Source organism: Struthio camelus, chromosome 4, assembly GCF_040807025.1.
Source record: "Struthio camelus isolate bStrCam1 chromosome 4, bStrCam1.hap1, whole genome shotgun sequence".
Taxonomy (NCBI): Eukaryota; Metazoa; Chordata; class Aves; order Struthioniformes; family Struthionidae; genus Struthio; species Struthio camelus.
The window spans coordinates 35,604,234-35,624,691 of NC_090945.1; the positions used below are offsets into that span (position 1 = coordinate 35,604,234).

Sequence of the window (20,458 nt, forward strand, 5' to 3'; positions counted from 1 at the left end):
TTGGGTTTGGCTTATGATTTTTACTCCATAGTGTATCATTTGCTGTCTTTCTCTGAAGCAAATAAAAACATCTAGAATCACCTCTTAAAAGGTACCATCAAAATAGTATATGTTCCAGCCTTTATTCAGTAAGGCTTAATAGAAATCAGAAGATGAATACATAGTAGTAGTAAGAAGTTAATCATTCAATGAGATAATGATTATTACTAAACATCGCCTTGAAAAATATGTCCCCTGTTTAGATAGGGGATATAGCATCCTCCAGGATGTTGACGAAGTTGTATGTCTGGCTCAAGTGCTTTATATTTTCATTTTAAATCTAAAGCTTTTTACTATACAACCGCTTGAATAGAAGTTGATAAGAGCATAAGAACTGCTGTACTATGTCAGACAAAGAACTTAGTTTACCTCTTACTCAGTATTCTACCTCTGACAAAGACTCAGTAGCAGCAGCTTAGGGAGGAGGATTAGAAAACCACAGAGCAAGACTCATCCATCCTTTTCTGGTGAGAAGGTTTAACAACTTCTTTTTTCTAAAGAACTGGTCATGGTGACTCCAAGATCCCTTTCCTGAGTGGTATTAGCTAAGTTAGAGCTCAATATTCTGTATGGCCTTAATAATTTTTCACTTACTACATTTATTGACATTGAATGTAATCTGCCATTTTATTGCCCACTCAGTAGAGCGAGATCATCTGTAACTCTGCAGTCAGTTGTAGATTTGACTATCCTGAATAATTTTGTATCATGTATTTTGTACGTTTACTTGTTTGAAACATTAACAGTTACAGCCAGAAAGATTAGTGTTTACTTACTAATTATTCACAAGAATGAATGTACTCATATTTGTTCTGTTAATGCCCCTGAGGAAATACTAATCTAAACATCAGCCACTCAATCATATCCTTCTAAAGGGGTGCCTTTCCATTGCCTTGTAGTACAGCCCACATGTATGATGCTAGTCCTTTAAAGCATAATATGGAACAAATTATGTGTGTACAATGTTTTCTCCACATGCTTAAGAATCTGGCAGTGAATACTGCCATGAGTTACAGAGTGGTATATTTACAGTGACAAGAATCTACTTGTGTGCAACATGGGAATTTGGCTATGAAATACTTCACTATGAACTGCGAGTTATGCTTTCAATGCTTGGTTCTGGGAAGAGGCATGGTAATTGCAACCAGTTATGACAGGGCTGAATTAGATTTTCAGTATTCAGTATTGGTGGCTGAAGTACCTTAAGAGAAGATCTTCTAACAATGCAAATTACTATTACAACAGTAGAAGATCAATACTTATATTTTCACCCTCCATGCTTCCATAGCAGCAGTTACTATCCAGATTCACTCAGTAGCAAAGGATATGCTTGAGGCATGGAGAATGCCATGGTTTGTGGAACACAAAATGGTTATGTCTAAAACAGGAAATAATTACAATCAATACATAGTTGCTAAGTTATTATTTAAATATTCTGATTATTTTGTGTCTTTTCTTTAGCTCCTTGCTCAGAAGTGGCCTTTTGGGGATTCTGAATTTGGACAGTTTCTTTGCAAATTCCTTCCCTTTATACAGAAGGCATCGGTGGGAATCACAGTCCTTAATCTCTGTGCCCTTAGTGTGGACAGGTACAGTATATTGCACTCTTTTGGCAGACCTTGTTCTTTCCTTTGCAATTTTTTCTAAAACTAGGAGTACTCAATATGGTCTCCTCAGCAGTTATGGGCATGTACATTTGTCACTGTTTCTTGTTCATGCTCTCAAAAGCATATGAAAGTCAGTGTAACCGTTCAGATGTATTTCATGCTAATTTTTGAAACTGTACCTATTAAAGACAATTTTTTCATATACCAGAAGGCAGGTAACAAGCTTTAAGCACATGCCTGAATACCAAGAATCTCTGTATACTAATCCTGCATAATTCTTACTTCTTTCATATTCATGGACAAATCACTTGATAAAAAATTCTACAAACCTCAGTTTCTAAAGGCAGAGACTATATCCAGACTGCGTCACCAAAAAAACTCCCACCTCATTTTAGGTATACACACAAGAAAAAACAGTATTCATATATATTTCAGTTTATTTGCCATGAACTACATCACTGTGAAGGTAAGACGACTATATCTAGCCTTCTAACCTTCAACAATTTTGGATGTGACTAGATATGTGAAATGCTTTAATTTTCATAGGCAGACTGAAATACAAATGTAATCCATATTCTGCTATTTGAAAACCTGGCTATAACCTATCACCAATTTTGTAGCTCAAAATATAATACAAAGCTAATCTACAAATTAACTTTATAGATTTTTAAAAAGGTATATAATTACTTCTTGTTCTTCAGAAGGCTCTACTAAAGCATTATCTCAATTTTCCTTTCCAGACAGAATTTTATTGGTATTTGGCTCAGAATTCAGACTTTTTCTTTCATCTGGTCTCATGTTTGTTTTGTGTTTGAATAGGCTCATAATTTTAAGTCTTACAAATAATTGTGACCCTTTTCAATGCACTGCCTATGGAATATAATTACAGTGTTTATTTTGATAACATATATCACTAATTGAATTTTATTGAAAACCTTGCTGGAAACTTCCTTTGATGGTTCAAAAACTAATGCCTCTACTAAAAGTGCTCAGGAAGATGTATAAACAGGATGATACGACAACAGCTAAGAAGCTTTTAAATATTATTCCTTTATGCCTTTTTTCTTCATATATATTAAGCAAGAGCGGACAAAGTCTTTGCTTCTGTAAAATCTATTTTTCTTGGTCTTGAGTTTACTTTCTCATGTTTTACTACAAAATATAAGGAATTTTCATACATAGCTTGTTGATAAATATCCTTCATTACATGTATTAATATAGTGATGCAAAGACTTTAAAAATAAGCTTTGCTTGGTTTTACACAAAGAGCTGATAAGTAAGGTTTACAAGGGATCAGTGACTTAGTAGTATACATACCTGAAATACAGTTCCTTACTGTTTTAGTAACCCATGTATTAAATCATTAGTTGAGCCCAGAAACAAAAAGCCATAATGCAGGTAGTGCTCTATCTCCTTTATGAGTCTGGGCACTATAAAAAGAATTATATTTCCCAAATGGTATCTGCCTAGCATAAAATACAATCCTGAGAATTGCTCTAAGGAATAACTCCTAGATCAAGCACATGTGAAGCTTGTTAGCTAAGTTCTGACCAATGCAATTCCACTAGACTTAATTCTACTGTTACATGAGTTCTTGTAAATTGGAAGTAACTAAACTGAAGCTCTCTCTTTAGATACGCATATATAAATATTTACAAGCACCAATTAATCCCCACAACAACCATATGCCATTTGCATTTGAGTATGAAACCTTGCATGGGGTCAGACAGAGCTTACTTAATTTCCTCTCACAGTTTACATGCTTTGCCAAGGACAAATTCTTTATCACCTGGTGCTACTAGTAAATAGCTGCAGATAATGTGTGTTAGAAAACAGATGCATACGGCCAGATTCTGACAGTAACTAACATGAGGTGTATCCAGGTTAAATTATGGTGAAATCGGGATCTGACAGTACTTTCAACAAGTAAGCGTTAGGCACTGGAATTAGCATGGTCACATTAGTACAGAATTCCACATCAGCTCATGTAGGTTTTTTAATAAGGAAAACCAGCCAGCATGGAGCTCTGTGCTGTCACAGCTGGACTGTTCCCTAGTCTTCAGATTAGTTCATTTTTAGTTTCAAAAAGCTTCTGAAAGCTAGCTCATTTACAGTTAGTTAGGTGTCTATACATGGGGTTGCATTCTCCAAGGTAGAAATAGATGGAGTCAACTGGTATAATCAAGTCAGAGCTCCACAGCTTCAGTAATTGACTCTCTGATCCTCTTTTGCAGACTATGACCCTGCTTTAGAACAAAATGCTTGTTCTTTTCTACCAAGATTGGTATCTAGGCCGACTATATCCTCCTTCTATTGTGAAACTCCACTCATGACTAGTGCCCCTTGCACAAAGTGCCTTGCACTGACAGCGTATTAAGGTTTAACTGTGCATGGCCAAGGGGAACAACGCCCACTTACTTACATTTGGAGAGGTTTTTCAGAGGCTGACACATAACACCAAACCAGCCATTCACCCTTCAGAGAAAGCTCGTGTTGTTACAGATGCCTCTCAGGCATTTTTAAACTCTGGGTCACGATGATGACTATAATCTGATTCTTTTTCTAAACAGGGCCTGACTGTGACTAAGAGGAAGAGTATTTTCTCTCCTGAGCTTTTACTCTTACTTATCTCTCAGGCAATGAGAGGATTTTAAGATGAAGAGTGAAGAAAGGGATCTCAGTTCACATGCATACAGTGTATTGTCCCTTCTGCATAATGCATTGCTTAGAACAGTAATCTCAAGTTAGGTGCTTTCATCTGGTAGACCAACTTCCAATAAGTGTATTAGATAGTCAAGATTATATAATAACACAAAGCAAAAAGAGCTTTATTACACTAAGAGCTTTCCAGTCAACACACTACTGGCTATCTTTAAAATGAAGAACTGCTGTGATCTCTCATGATGAACAGGAATAGATCAACATTAGGAACAGCAGTGTCATCTAGGAACTGTTCTAACTCCAATCTTGACAGTGACTGCTTCTTATGTCCTTGATCAAGTCTCTTGCCTTTTCTGTATTGCTTTTGCCTTTTATAAGCAGGGCTGATAGTATTTGCAGAGTAGTAATATTTCATACCAATGGGTCATTTGAACAACTAATTTTCTAATTCTTTTTTATGTCTTTAGAAATACAAGATTAGTCAAAAGGAATGGAAGAGGAAAGCACCTACTCTAAGACAGCAGGAGTAAGGGGCTGATAGTTCACCAACAAGTTATGGCCCATCATTTCATTTTCTTATGCTTCTTGATTTCATTTTATATGGCCCATACTAAGTATTCTTTTTTAATTCTGACTAGATACCACTATAATAAAATTCATCTAAATTGTTCCAGAAAGTAATCAAGGCCACAGCAAAAAACACAAGCATACAGCATTAATGAGACCAATACTGGAAGGCTCATTAGAGTTCTAGAGTTACAGTTGATCACACACTGACAAAATCATGGAGAAGGTAGAGAAAAGCATCACAAAATGATTCAAAGCCCTTACAGATCTCAATTTGTAGCTTATCAAAAATGATACTGAAGAAGCTGCTTTACTATGGCGGCCAAGTACTGAAGCAAAGAAAATGTATCAGGTATCCATGGGATCATTAGCCTAGCAAAAAAGGGTATGATGATAACCCATTTATCGAGGTTTTAGCTAGACAAACTCCAAATGAAAATAAGGTATGCATTTTTAACAATGAAGGTAATTAACTACGGGAAGAAACCACCAGGGAGAGGAGCAGGGGTCCTGCTCTTAATAGCCTCAGATCAAGACAAGATGTCCTTCTGAAAGACCTGCTTTAAGCAATTTGTAACTAAATAGAAGTGCAAAACATTTAATTGTATATAGGTATACGTCATGATATAATGGTCCCATGTCCTTAAATGCTGTGCACCTCTGTGCAGGAGGGACTGCAGGGTCCATGAAAAGCAAGTTGGAATAAATAGCTAAGAATGGGTGAAGAAAAGGAAGCAGAGAAAACGGGGGAGAGAGCAACTGAAAGGCAGACGGCACTAAAGTTGACAGCACGTGGGTAAGCAGTAGAAAATGAGAGGAGGAGAGGGAAGAGGAGCCACAGCAGTAAATAAAGAAAAGGAAATGACCTGGAAAAGCACTGAATGTTTTAGAAAAGGTTTGTGAGAAAAAGGAAACAAACAGTAAAAGAAAAGTAAGATAAAACACACGCACACACAGATTTTAGATTTGGCAATTAAATGTAATGTATGATGTGTCCATTTTTTTTCAGTTCCCTCGCAGATGTCCTATATTCTTTAAATTTGAGGGAAATAAACCCTGCAGTATTTTGCCACTCCTAATTATAGGAGGTCTGTGGCTAGACAAAGACGCTATATATTACATAATTCACAGAACACCCACTTGAAAAATTATCCTACTATCACTATTTTTCGCGTCACTCTTACAGCAATAAGATACCAAGTAATTGCAGGTTAATACGCATTCAACATACTCTGGTCTAATTACTGAGCTTTGTATACTTCAGCTGAAATCATTCATGAAATTCTAATTCCTCATCTGATGGGTTATTTGAATTTTGAACTGAAAAAATTACCAATAAAACATATACAGGTCCCAATTTCCTACTGCTGTGCATGTAACACAAACAGAACAGGTACAAAAAATGCAAGAAAGGAAAGTCAAATTCACAATTTACAACTCATATGTTGTTACTAAATTTACACGGGTAACACAATACAAACTTTGCTTTCCCTATTTGAAAAATATTTACAGTCCACAGTTTAAAACCACTATTTGTTAAGAACATCATTCAGTCACGGATGATGAGATAGTACTATGTAGCTTGTACAACTGATTGGACTAATTGAAAAACTGCTAGTCAGTAGAAAGTAAAATTTGAATTGTTTGTAAAATTGTCAAAGTTCACTTGGTACAAATCTTTGAGTATTTGTGCAAAAGGGTATGTTCCTAAGTATATTTAATCTAGTAATTAAAGCCAAAATTTGTTATTTGGCAAAAGGCAAAATATGAAAGGATCACAAACATGATTCAAAATTATATTCTAATATGAATTAATATGTGTAGGCAGATATTATGATGAAGCTAACTTTCTCAATCACTTCAATATAGTTTATTCATTCGTATGCTCTCAAAATTCCAACCTTATAGGCCTCCTCCCCATGAGTGAAACACTGCCTCCCTCCTTCAAGACATTCTTTGAAGATAAAGGATGCCTTTACATGTTCTCATTTTTTAATCTGCAGGTCTAAAATGTGCTAGTTTGCTTTAGTATGTTCAAAATCTTCAGTTTATACAGTTTTATTTCTGTTAAAATGGTGTACTAAGAACCTGTCCCTAGTATACCTGTGACTATGCTGTGTATGATATTGCTACCAAAGCAAAAGATTCTAGTCTGTTTACTACAGGAACGATGTTATACAAGGCTCTGACACCTTCCAGTGATGTTCTGTAATAATGCTTTCTGTACTTTTCTTGAGGGACAGAAGGCCTGATCTTGCATTATGCACCTTCCTCCCTCTGTTTTTTTCAGAGAAGTTTGTAAGGGGAGGATGCCTTTTAATAACCCTAACATTTACTGACCTCTGTAGCCTGGGGTCCTACTTGCCTTAACTAACTTTTCTTTTCCTCAGAAGCTCTTTACCCCTTCCATCTCAAAAAACCAAACTCCACCCCCTCTCAGTACACTCACTGCATCCCAACTCAGAGCTCTTAAGCGCTCTTTTCCTTAAACCCTTGTTAGGCAGGAGCCCTCAAACCCACAGTACTTTCCTGGTCAATTCCTCCTCAAAACTGTTGCATGTCAGAACTCTGTAGTCCTTCCACTCCCCTTTCTAACTCCTACCCTAATCCTTCCACACCCACATCATCCAGCCTAAAGCTTCCCAATCTAAACTCCCCTGTTCCTCCCAGTTTCAACTTGTCTATGCCAAAGTTCATCCAGCTCCTCAACTCAGAGCCTACATATTTGCAAATCATATACTCCTGATTTGCTGAAGGCACCTCCTTTTCCTACACCCTTCACCTTCCTTGTCCCTGCTGGTATTCCTCACCTTCCTTGTCCCTGCTGGTATTCCCTGTTGTACTCCAAATAGCCAGTGTCATCAGCTAAAATCACGACCTCATTTGTTTTGTAACCCTGGCTCCTGCCTTGAAAAAGCTTTAAAAATAGAGGTGGCAACTGCACACATCCAAATCTGTTTGCCAGGACACAGAGAGGCAGAAAATGAGGGCATGTCTGAGGAAGAAAAGAGTACTTGCCATAACCAGCACAATAACATGACATAGCTTCTTATAAATTCTTAATCTGCTTCAATGACCTTGTTCTAACATAGTTAAAGTAGGGGAACAATTTTTCTTAATTTTGTTCCCTCTCAGCTAAAGAAGAATGTTTCATCAGTGAATGCCATGATAAAGCCATGCAGCGCTATAATTCCAGACAGGAAGCTGTAACTATTTTGAGGAAGTAAAATAAGCAGTTTAGAAAACATTATGTCACAGATGAAAGAAATCTGTCCAGCATGTACTTCAGATTATTACAAGATAATAATACTGTTTGTTCTTGCCCTAATTTTGAGATAGCACTGTTTTTGCTAAATTGTTGCAAATGCTAAGTAACTAATTTACTGCAGTTATTCCCAGAGAACAGTTTACAGTCTGCTACTGAAAATTTTATTTATGGACCAGTTTGTACTCTGTATTGCATGCCTGTCAGTCTCCTCCCAATAATTTGTGAACCTTTTGACTAAACGTGGCAGAGAGGTTGAGATCTCAAGGATGAAAAAATCCCTAAAAGTTCCTTAAAAACTGGCACACAAGTAGAGGAGAAAGACTCTCTACGTTCCTGTACTGGGAGAAAAGCTGCAACCTGATAACAAAAATCCCCCATGGAAGGGATGGAGAAGGTAAAGGGAAGAAGGGGAAAAGTGAGAAATGCTATAAATGCTTGACCATGTGTAAAGCTTCTTTAAGAACTCTCACCTTTTACCAGAGATTACAGCTATGAGATACATATATATAGGAAAGCAGGTTTCAATAATTTCATTTTTCACAGAGAAAATTGGCATCTAAGGGCTAAAGTCATGGGAAGCAACACATAAAGCAATGTGTTGCTTCTGGCATGTACAGACTTTTCTTGGCTGTGCACTTCAGTTTCTTATCGGAAAGGTGAGGCAGAGGCTCAGACTTGAATCGGCAGCCAGACAGTACTAATTAGCTAGCACTCAGCTGTAGTCTAAGGTCAGTATAAAAATGCCACATAAACCCAGTATTTTTTAACATTTAGAGAGAATAAGTAAAACAAGTGCATTTTCATATTATGGAGAGTATTTTCACAGTATTTCATTGTGTGCAAGCTGACAACTTCACTTCGGATAGCAACATGTTACTACTGATGTGGCTGAAGGAGATAAGCTGTTTCAGATCTGCAGAATGGCATCTGGGCTTGAAAGCTTTTTTTCTTCTCATATATAAGCTAATCTAGTAAAAGACATTGCCTAGCCTCACAAACCTTGCCTACTTTAATCAGAAACCATTAGTGCATGTAAAAACAAGCAATACAAGTTGAAAACAAGCTGGGATGTCAGCTTTAGGATTTTATTTAATATTTAAAACTAGACCAAGATCTTTGGATTTAAGGAGAATATTGGAGATAGATTGGAATCTAATGCCTGTCTCTTTCAGGTACAGAGCAGTTGCCTCCTGGAGCCGTGTGCAGGGAATTGGAATCCCTATGATCACTGCTATTGAAATCTTCTCCATTTGGCTTCTGTCCTTTATATTGGCTATTCCAGAAGCAATTGGTTTTGCTGTGGTACCTTTCAGATATAAGGATGAAGGTTATGTTACCTGCATGCTTAATCCTACAAATAATTTTATGTTGGTAAGTAACACCCTTTCTTCTCTTCTCGGGATCAGCAGTACATAACTTAGACACTTAAGATACTGGATTATAATGTTAAAATATGCTTTATACATCCATTAAAGTGTAAAATGTATTCTAATGCATACTGGTGCAAGGAGGATCCTTCATTTACAGTGGTCAGTCTCTACTTTCATCCAGAGATGGCAAATGTGACTTTACAACATTTTTATTCCTTCACTAGTGAGGATTCTTAAACCAGTAATTTACAATACAGGCCTGATCAAAGTACAGTCAAGAACAGTACCTGTGTAGCCAGAGCTTTAGCAGGTATTGTGTTTCTAGGTATAACACCCTGGTGCTTGTAACTGTCAGAAAACATGTTTTACTGTGATGAGTCATTGTTTTGTATGTGGCAGCCAGCTCTTTTGGCAGAAAAAGAAAAGGGTGGAGCCATGCTCTAACATAACTTTTCCTCTTCTGAATGCCATTTACAAAGTCGAATAGAATAACCCCTTCATTTATAAGAATTCATGGCTACAAATTTGACAGAGTCATATCTCTTAACCTAAGAAGGCTGGGCACTGCTAGCTGTCACCTAGACACAGCAATACAAAATTCAGAGCAAGAGAAGTGCCTGAGTATGTATCAGGCTTCTTTGGCATGTTTCATAGCCCTCATCCACCAAACTACTGCAGCTTAACAGTTGCTAATACCCACATTCGCTTGTTCAAAGCATGTCAGGTGGAAGTCACTACAGAGTTAACATATCTTTACTGCATAGAAGGATGGTGGTTCTGCCTGTCCCTCCACTGATAAAATGGGAAAAAGGTATCTTATATTTTCCTTTGTGGACCCAGAAACGGGCCAGCTACAGTCTACCCAGTAATAAAAAATTATTACTGTTCTGGGCTGTCAGATTGAGGTAAACGCCACATTTTTTCCTGAGCTAGAATTTCTCATGATTGATAGAATGCAAGTTTCTCTGTTTTTTTCCAAATGTCTGACACTTCTTTTATGGGATCATAACATTGCTTGGACTAGAACTGGGGAGGGGAAGGCACAAAACACAGCTAGGAAATTTAGAAAATAAAAGGGCTGTATGATTCATGGTTTTCAGTGAAAGATCCCCAACTTCAGTATGGTTACACAGACTGCAAGGATGGCAGAAATGGCAAGAGACAAGAACAAGAGAAAACAAAAGCCATTCCCTGATGGAAATAAATCATGTAGGTGAAGAGGGAGTAGAGTCGCGCAGGACTTACAATATCTTTGTTTCTAAAGTCCATAGATTATATGGCTGCAGATATTTTAGTTACAAGAATGCGACTTATGAAATGTTTACTGCAGCCAATCTAGGCTTTTTGCTTTTGTAATGGCTGCTTTTTTTCCACAAATGTGCCTGGACAATCTTCACTTGCTCTCTCCCTAAGAAAAATAATGGTTTTCTCTTCACTCTTCTCAAAAACATTACAGTTCAAGTCTTTTGTGGGCATGTTAATTTTAATGATTATTGTTCTGCTCTTAACTCATTAAGTAGAATAGCTTGGTTTTTTGTTTCTTAGCAGCAATTAGTACCTTTTACAGGCTCAGCACAATTCAAAAGCTCCAAATCCCCCCACGCCAATTTGATTTTCCAGGAAACAAACCAGCATTTACTTTCAAACTGAGAATTAAGTATTGGAAGCCTCAGCCTAAATGGATAGTGTTTCAATGAGTTGCAAGCAAGTAAAAACTTGATATTAAAATGGAAATACTATTTTAACTTAACTATAGTATTTACTACCACAAACACCATAATAAACAATCACCTTAAACACATTAAACCTTGAGAAGGAATTAAGATTAACTTTTGTTTTTAATAGGAGCCTTATTCATGTTTAAAATTATCCCTGAAAGACTTGAAAGATTCATGCTTGACCATGATTCCCAAGAGGCTGAGTGCACTAGGAAACTTGTTTAAAATGCCCATTTCCTGTAGAAAACCAGTTCCATATGGACTTTCGAGACAAACAGAAGAATGTCTATTTCTCTTAAATCCGCCCAATTTTGTGCTTTGATGTAAGCTTTGTGAAGCTCAGATTTCATAATTAATCATTTGCAGACATTTTCATGTAGGTTTTATAACTTCACAAAGCCAGGTCTTCCTACAGAATTAATGCATTGGTCAAGGCTGATACACAGAACTGTGTGTGTGTGTGTGTGTGTGCGTGTGCGTGTGCGTGTGTGTGTGCGCGTGTTCTCTGTGACTGACATGCAATGCTCACAAAAGCTGCTAGACTATCAGGATAGAAAGTTTGCCTTGTAAATATAGCATGGATTCACACAGTACGCATTTTACTACGTTGCCCAGCCAATGCGCTTCTAGTGTAACCTGAAGGAATCTGCCACAGAAAAAATAATTGTCTCTATGTATTTGCAGTCCTTTTCTCTGCAGAAGGAGTGCTAATTAGATTTCCCCTTGGTATGGATTCTTAAAATATGAAGCATACTGTTTTCTGGTTTTCTGCTGGCAGAAGCTGAGTTCCCAGGGGGGAAATTCTGCCCCCAAGGAGAGTGCAACTATGCAGTGGATCGCAGCCCCTCCTTTCCCAGGGATGAGGCTAAAGAGGGAGAGAAAACAAGCTAATCAACACAGTTCAAAATGTCCTGTGGGGTGGGGTTGTGGCCTAGATACCAGTAGTTTATGCTAAATTAGCAAACTTTAAGCCACTTACTCTCTATCAGGGCGGGAGGATAAAAACAAAAAACATTCCCCTTTTCTCAGTAACTCAACTTTCTGATGTAACTAAAGCAAATTAAAAAAATAACATTATTAGATACTAGTCTATTAAATTACGTCCATTTTCATCTTTCAAAGTTTAGCGCTAGTCAGTTTTAAATCTAAACAAGATGCCAGATGTTTGAGTTTTTCAAATGGGATTCATATAATCCTTAGTTATTAGCATTTTGACATTTGGTGTGGGAACTGGGATGTTACAAGAGCACATGCACTAGGAATAAACAAGCTAAAGGAAAGATTATGAGAAAGAAGGTTCCCTTTTACACACATCCATCTTAGTGACTAATAACGTAGAGACAGGAAGTATTTAAAATGTCCTACTTCAATGCACAGTTTTGACTGAGTATAAAAGTTAAATACCAAAATACTGTATTTTCGCAATTCTGCAAATATAATTATCCGCAGAAAAGTACAATTTTAAATGTTTTCAAATGTAATATTTCCCATAATACATAAAACCTTAAACCACAGTTAAGAGTTAAAATTACACAGCAGAGTAATGCTATGATATCAATTCCCTCTGTGACCAGTCACAAAAGTCAAATGGTATAAATGGCAGGCAAAGGGTTAAAAGTAACTATACCACTGGAGGCCACCAGTCCTAAGTTTTGCATAACAGACAAATACTTATGAAGTGGCCTCTATCTGCCCAGTACATAAGCAAACCAACTAGCAATCTTTTCACTGATAACAACAGATGATTAAACTTACAAGACATTTTGAACCTTCCTTTTTTGGAATCAGGACAGGAGCCATAGAGGTAAATGGCATTTCCTGAGGCTTTTAGTGAGATTTGTTATCGCAGACTGACACTTGCTACCTTTAGGCATGTCATTTCTGTGAAAACTGAGCTCCAGTTTTCATGAATGAGAGTACATGTCCAGAAAACACAATCACAAGAAATAAATTCCAACTCAAAACAGATCGTAACAAAGGTACAGACAGGCTATCCGTAAGGTAAACTAAATGTTTACACTGCCACAATTCCCATTTTGATGTTGGTCCAAAATAGATCAGAATGATAAGAAAGTTGACATAGTGCAGTACTGTTTGCCAACAGGCTTAGACTTATAAGAACCATATCAACTGTCACGCTTTCTGTTACATTTCTGTGGTACTTTCTGTTGATTTTTAAAAACATATCTTCTCTTTTTCTTTCCCTTACCTGCAGTTTTACAAAGATGCAAAGGATTGGTGGCTGTTTGGTTTCTATTTCTGCATGCCACTGGCATGTACTGCTATCTTTTACACACTAATGACTTGTGAAATGTTAAACAGAAGGAACAGTAATTTGAGAATTGCTCTCAGTGAACATCTTAAGCAGGTAAATATTAAGAACACCAGTCCTTGAAAATACTGTTCTTCTATCTTTGAGTTAGCTTAAAAACGTTTCAAAGTGTATCTGAATACAGTAAGCTATAGAAATAGAAAGTGAGGATGTAGGTTATTTGTATAGACCTTAAGATATTCAGTCAAACCCAGACACAAGAGATCATAGTATAACGAGATATTGAAGACAACATTCTCTGGAAGCTCAGCAAAGTTTATTTCTTTTCTTAAGTGTGACAGTTCTGCTCTTCTGCCCTTTAAACTTAAATCATTACTGGTTATACTGGAATTACTGGTATTACTGGAATTTAATTACAAAGATTTGCCAAAAAATTGCTTCTTGACTTTTTATTCATAAAGATACAACTCCATGGGTCCTTCCTATTTTTGGCACACACTGATGTGCAACTTTTGTATCCTATGAAAAGCAATAATAGACTAACCTGGTTTTAGAATAGACTGGAGTTTTCTCAGGCTTGTTTCACTGTTGCTGTACCACTACTGTAGCTGTACTAGCTATAGAAAAGAGCAGTAAGAGACTTCATCAAACAACTGATCATAGAGCAAAGTCATTCACAAAACTGTCAAATCTCTCTTTGGTGTTTTTGCAGTGCTCTCTGATTTTTCATTCCTAATTGAAATTTTAAAAATAATCTGTAGTTTTTTCCCTGCAGTTAGTCAGAAAATAGGATACAATGTTAACTTCAGCCCATCAAATCCCACCCTTTGATTTAGAAATGTGAATCACTAAAGCAGTCCCCTCTGCATCTGAGTGAGTTCTCTAAGGGGTTCTCCCTCTGCTGGTTCATTCCAGATTGGGCGGACCGGAAGATCCTCCCATGGTGCAGATCCTCCACTTCCTTCCCTCATCAGGCCCCAGGGCCTGCAACACAGACTCTCCTAGGGCCCCACATAATCTACTCCACCCATTAGGACTAGAATGGTATGTACAGGGCAATCTTCCCTCCCTCTTTCTCCATCATGAAGTGCAGTGCCCAGCATGTTACTTGGACTAGTTACTGGAAGACGGATTTATGCCACAATTTAGAAATGTAAAGTGTCTTTTTAACTACCACTTTTTGCTCTTCCTCCCTTTCTCCTTCCTCCCTACAGCCTTGTAGCACATTAATGTCTAGTTATGATCCTTTCATACTTTGATGAAAACTGCTATTAAAAGAAAGAAGAAACAATAATAGTTGTATTCAAAGACAAACAAGACTTAATCTAATCACACATTTGACTTTAAAATTTTGAATGACAGAGCCTTGCAATGCTTGTTATTGTTACACTACAGTGGCAGTTCAAGAAGTGGTATTCTCATCCCTACATATGGCTCTATTCATCAAATCCATGCCTACCAAATACTACTCATATGCATTGTCAAAATGCACTAAAACATATGTAAATCTCTAGAGCCACACAAAATATCCATCAAATTTAAATTATTTCCTGACAAAGTATTATGTGATTAAGCTGTAATACAGAGATTTATAAAATTATAAAATTTTGTTTGTAGAGGGACTATTTGTTCAAGATCATCAAAATCACACAGCAAGGACACATAGCAAAATTAATACACTGTGCAACTCTTTCCTGCTCAGTATTCCTTTACATGACATGATGCACACGTACTAAATATAAAACAGTACATTACAAGGAATTCAACATCCCGACTAGATACATAGTTGAATGAAACTTCTATTACCAATTGATTTAGGTGCCTTGGGCTTACAAATTGCCCCAAATCAAGGGTTTGGTGAAAGTGGTTTATCAGTCCAGTGTAATATCAGTTTCCCTAATACATGAAAAAGTCTCCTTGCAGAGTATGTATGCTCCTGAAGATAGAACTGTATCCAAGGGATTGCCAGAAAACTAATTGAGTGCAGAGTAATAGGAATGGCTGGGAAAGTAGTCAGGTTCAGGAAAGTCCAGCAATGGATTTTCCTTGGGTGACAGCTCCAATATAATATCCCAGCAATCACTCATGTGCTCTAGCTGCTCTAGTGATCAGTAGGTTCTGTTGAGGATGGCCAGATTTCAAGAACTAGCTCAACTTACTAGCTTCATAAAAAAGGTTTCATAGACATCTGGTAGTGCTTTGGGAATCTTTGCATGCTTATCTAGATTACTTTGCTGCCAACATCACTCCACTACAGTCACCTACCAATATGAATTAAGACCATCAGTAATCATTTTCTTTACTTCTTCTTCTAGCGTCGAGAAGTTGCAAAGACAGTTTTCTGTTTAGTAGTGATTTTTGCTCTTTGCTGGTTCCCTCTCCATCTGAGCCGAATTTTGAAGAAAATGGTATACAACGAAAGAGACCCTGGCAGATGTGAACTGCTCAGGTACCCTATTTTCTTATATCAATCAAGTGTTCATATTGAAAAAATATAATGCAGCACATTTGGAGATTATGTAGGAAATGTCATTGTGCATGTAACTGTGATGTTAGAACTGACTCTTATTTTATGATTTTTCTACTATATCCTTCTGTTTTCAGGGGTTTCAGCTGTAATGGGGTACAATAATTAAAATAAATGTTGTCTAATGCCATTTCAATCACTTTCCTCCTGCTTTGTGAACTTCTGTCAGACTGGTTATGCCAGACATAGCATGGTAAAACATTAGATTGAGGGAGCTAGTTGACAGAGGATTACTTTCTGTGACAGAAGAGACTGCAACCACAAATAGCACAGATGCTTTGACAGTATATGAAGAGTTTAAATGTTTTGTTTTTCCTTTTGTTGCATAGTTTCTTGCTGCCACTGGATTATATCAGCATCAACCTGGCAACCATGAACTCTTGTATAAACCCAATAGCTCTCTATTTTGTGAGCAAGAAGTTTAAAAACTGTTTTCAGGTAAGATACTGTTGATGAGATTGTATGTCCAGCTGATGAACTGCATTAAACCACTTAGTTACTATCTATTTTCATCAGTTGTGAGGAGAAGCATGTAAAGGAATGAAGGATTATAAATTATCTAGTTTACCAGCTAGCAGGTCACATAGCACACATACCAAACTGAGAGCTGAAACTATCCACATTATCTGAAATGCTAAACCAGTAAATAAGTTTGACACAGTCCTCATATGTAAACAACCGCTGAAATAGTCATGCTCTTGTTAAGTACTATTTATCTGCATGTGGCACGTACGTGAGGCAGAATTTGGTTGATAACGTATTTCCCACTCTGAGTGAGGACAAAGGACATGCACAGAAGATACCAAATCTGCCTGCAGTTAAACAATCACATTCTGACTAAAATTTTCAAGCTTGGATACCAAAGTTAGGAACCCGAGTTGACTTTGGCAGTTAAGTAAGCATTATGTCTTTTACCTGCATTTTTCTAATTCCAACACAGGAAAAATATATTTTAAGGCTAAAATAATTTTCTCATTGCATTGCCTCTGCAAGTTCCCATTCACCTAATAAAGACAATACAGGAAGAAAGAAAATGAGAGCAAGTAGTGGGGAAGAAAGTGGTGAAATGGAATACTGAAATAGCTTTATCTGCAAAGGAAAAAAAAAGAATTGTACCAATAAACCTTCAAGCTGTGAATAGGTGACATGAGCTATTGAAAAATACAATAAACGATTAAAATAGAGAATGCTTGTTTTTCTGTAGCCCACTCAAACTTACTATTTTTAAGGGGTTATTTCCACATGAGAAATAAGAAGTCAATTTTGCCATCTGTTAGACATTGATATTGACAGTCCCATACTTCAGTCGGAAACTGTGGAGAAGACACTATGCCTGAACTCGTCCTCAAGGCAGAAATAACAGTGGGTACTACCAGGTTGCTCCCCATACAATTAACTCATTCTTTCCATTTGCCCTTCCAAATAAAATTGCTATCCAACCAACCCTATTGAAATAATTTTCAGCTATTATTTAATCCTTCCCCAATTTTCACTGTAACTTCTTTTTTCCCTTCTAGCATCAATGTGATTAATTCAGACAACCTTCCAATTTTATAATTGACTTTCCCACCCTGCCACTGTACTAACACAGTTATTTTACATCTCCACTCACAGATATGTAGTACATGTATTTTAAGTCTGGCCTTACCCCTCTGCAACACTCCCTTCTCATTGAGTTCAGAGAAGTCATTGACGAACTGCTGTTACTGCCTTTGCTCCTCTGAGAGCATGACTCTCCTCTCAGTCAAGTGGAGAGATCCCACTTTCGGAGAGTTCAGCATTGGTTTCTGTAAAGGGAGGGGAGGATAGCCAAAGAATTCTTTCTGAACAGAGGAGACAATTGAACATCCCCTCCTGCAAAGGACCTGGGGGCATGATCCTGACTGCCCTTCTGTTCTTAGCTATGAAAAAATTATGCATCTCAATATATTCACCATCTCTTTTCCTAAACAATTTTGTCTTCCTCCAAAATGCTGGAAGGGACCTAAATCACTTTCTGGGGAGTTTTTGTTTTCACCCCTACTTGCTATGCAGCTACTACTGATTTCTAGGTCCTCAGCACAGTGAGAGAGAGGACTCTCCCCCAGCTCTTAGAATATGTGTGGAGTTCTGTTAGTTCCCAACCTGTTTATCTTAGTCAAACAAATTTCCCTTTTGATGCTGCAAAAGTTCTTCTTAAATAAAAACAGGCGTAATTTGCTGTGTTTGTGATGGTTAATCATAAGAACTGTTTGCATTTTATGATAAAAAAATTTCTTTGGGTGTGGCTCTCTCTCTTCACTTAGAATCATCTGTTCACTTCTGAAGAAAGGATACAGTTGGCAGGCTGCACAGAGTTGACAAATTCATGTTAACCAAATTTTTCTTTTATTTATTTCCAGTCATGTCTTTGCTGTTGCTGCTCTCAATCCAAAAGTCTAGTGACTTCAATGCCCATGAATGGAACAAGCATTCAGTGGAAAAATCAAGAACTAAATCACAATACAGATCGAAGCAGCCATAAAGATAGCATAAACTGAAAATTAAAGACTCTGGCACCACTTCAGAATCAAATAGGAAAAAAAAAGTCACAACAAAGCTATTTCAACAGGAAGCCCAGTGAGTGTTCCATATAGCATAACCAATTCAGAAGTCTGCACCCTTGTATATAATTCCAGAGGTGCTGAGTAGGTTGAATATATATGTGATGTTCTGTGAACTGAGATGCTCTGGATGGTAATTCTGTCTCTGAAATTTATATTGATATGTTTATAAAACAAAAAAAAACGACTTGAACTACACATGTGGTTTGCTCTTCTGAACCAAGTAAGAACTGTCCTTCTATCTCTGACTGGTACACTACAACCTTTTTACCTGATTGTCTCCTAGAACTAATCACCACAGAAATTTTCAGAAGATATCAAAATGGAATCTGTCTGTGACTGTATATTTTATCTCTGCCCATTTGTCTTTTAACTTTTATTTGTAGTGGATATATTCCATACGCTGGTATGTTCTGCATGTTGTTGTTGGGTTTTTTTTCAAGTTTAGGTTTGAAAATGTGTTGGTTCATACCAGTATTTTATTTACTTACGTTATGAGTCAGGACATTAGCTGGACAGTTCACATTTGTAGCACTTCAATACCCAAAAATAGGAAAAGACCATTTAAAATAGCACCAACATTTGGCACTTAAGCACAGATTAATACCCCAAAAGAGGTATTAATAACACAGTACTATACTGTGTTATTTATTTGAATGCTTTCTATGAAGTAAACATATTCTATACCAGTAAAAAGAATGAAAAATGTCCATAGAGGGGCACCTTACCATGTGTTTTTAATCAACTGCCATGTTAATTCTTAAACTATATGAACCTATTAATCTATTTAGACTATAGCTGCTTTAAATATAAATTGAAACAAGGGTCAGTGGAATACAGCAAAACGTTATTAAAGCAGTCCAAAGAGTTTTAAGAAAATGATTACTATCATAGCAACTATGCACAACACTATTTAAACAGACATAAAGTTTTAGTCACAGTGAATATGAAACTGTGGAAGCCCATTACAGCTGTATGTGCATAAGGATATTTTGTACCTTATGCTTGCAGAGTTTTTTGCATTACTTTCACAAAATTCAAACATTTTAATGGGGTTTTTATAGTTTACTAGAATTATTAACCATACAAATGCTATTAATAATATATAGAAAATATTGCTTGCATACATGTAAAGAGGTGATCTATTTTTCATTTTCATCAATTATGGTTACATGGCAAGAGATTCAGTGTTTGGCTATAAACATTTTAAATAGGTAGCCTTTTATTAAATAGTAGAATTAAATAGTGTGGTATCATATACAATATGCCTCCTTCATAAATCAGCTAGGAGATTTATAGAATCTGTTGTGCAAGGTTGAGAAGCTGTAACTAAGACTCCATGAGTTTTTAAATATCCAGTTACATTTCAAGTGAAAGACTAAATTCTAATTTTTTTTACAAAGTCAAAATATTAGTGCCTACAGTGACTTCTGCTGCACGAGGTTTCCAAATGTTTACATACACACAAATATTCTAACATATATTAAAAGAAACTTCTTTATGTATTTTTGTGTGCTTTTGTCTCTATGCCATATATGCATGTATAAATACATACACGTTTATGATAATACATTATAAGCCTAAATACAGTCTTTTGACAGTGCCCTGTAGTAGTGTTCAAGAGTATGCTCCTGAATGAGACAGCTAAATTTTATTCAAAACTTTTCACCCTCAACTTGTATCAAAGATCACAGCAAACAAATAACAATGCTTTCCTCTGAGAAGCTTGGTTTAGTGGGTCTCTTTATAACCTGACACTTTCACCACTGCTGTGAAGGTGCTGACTGGATGATAAAGGCAAACAGAAAAAAGACATGAGGAATAGATTTAAGTGGTAAATTGCCACT

General features: G+C 36.8%; 1 protein-coding gene across 3 annotated transcripts in view; it reads left to right on the plus strand.

Moving 5' to 3' along the window:
* The window catches only part of EDNRA (endothelin receptor type A), a 34,054-nt gene extending 13,938 nt beyond the window's left edge, over positions 1 to 20,116 (plus strand). For all 3 annotated transcript variants that reach the window (XM_068942229.1, XM_068942228.1, XM_009689254.2), the window contains 6 exons: positions 1,501 to 1,628; positions 9,315 to 9,513; positions 13,446 to 13,598; positions 15,818 to 15,951; positions 16,359 to 16,467; positions 18,411 to 20,116. In XM_068942229.1, the coding sequence (XP_068798330.1) occupies positions 1,501 to 1,628; positions 9,315 to 9,513; positions 13,446 to 13,598; positions 15,818 to 15,951; positions 16,359 to 16,467; positions 18,411 to 18,548 (861 nt within the window). In that variant the 3' untranslated portion in view covers positions 18,549 to 20,116. The remainder of the gene's footprint in view (positions 1 to 1,500; positions 1,629 to 9,314; positions 9,514 to 13,445; positions 13,599 to 15,817; positions 15,952 to 16,358; positions 16,468 to 18,410) is intronic.
* The last annotated feature ends 342 nt before the right edge of the window (positions 20,117 to 20,458 follow it).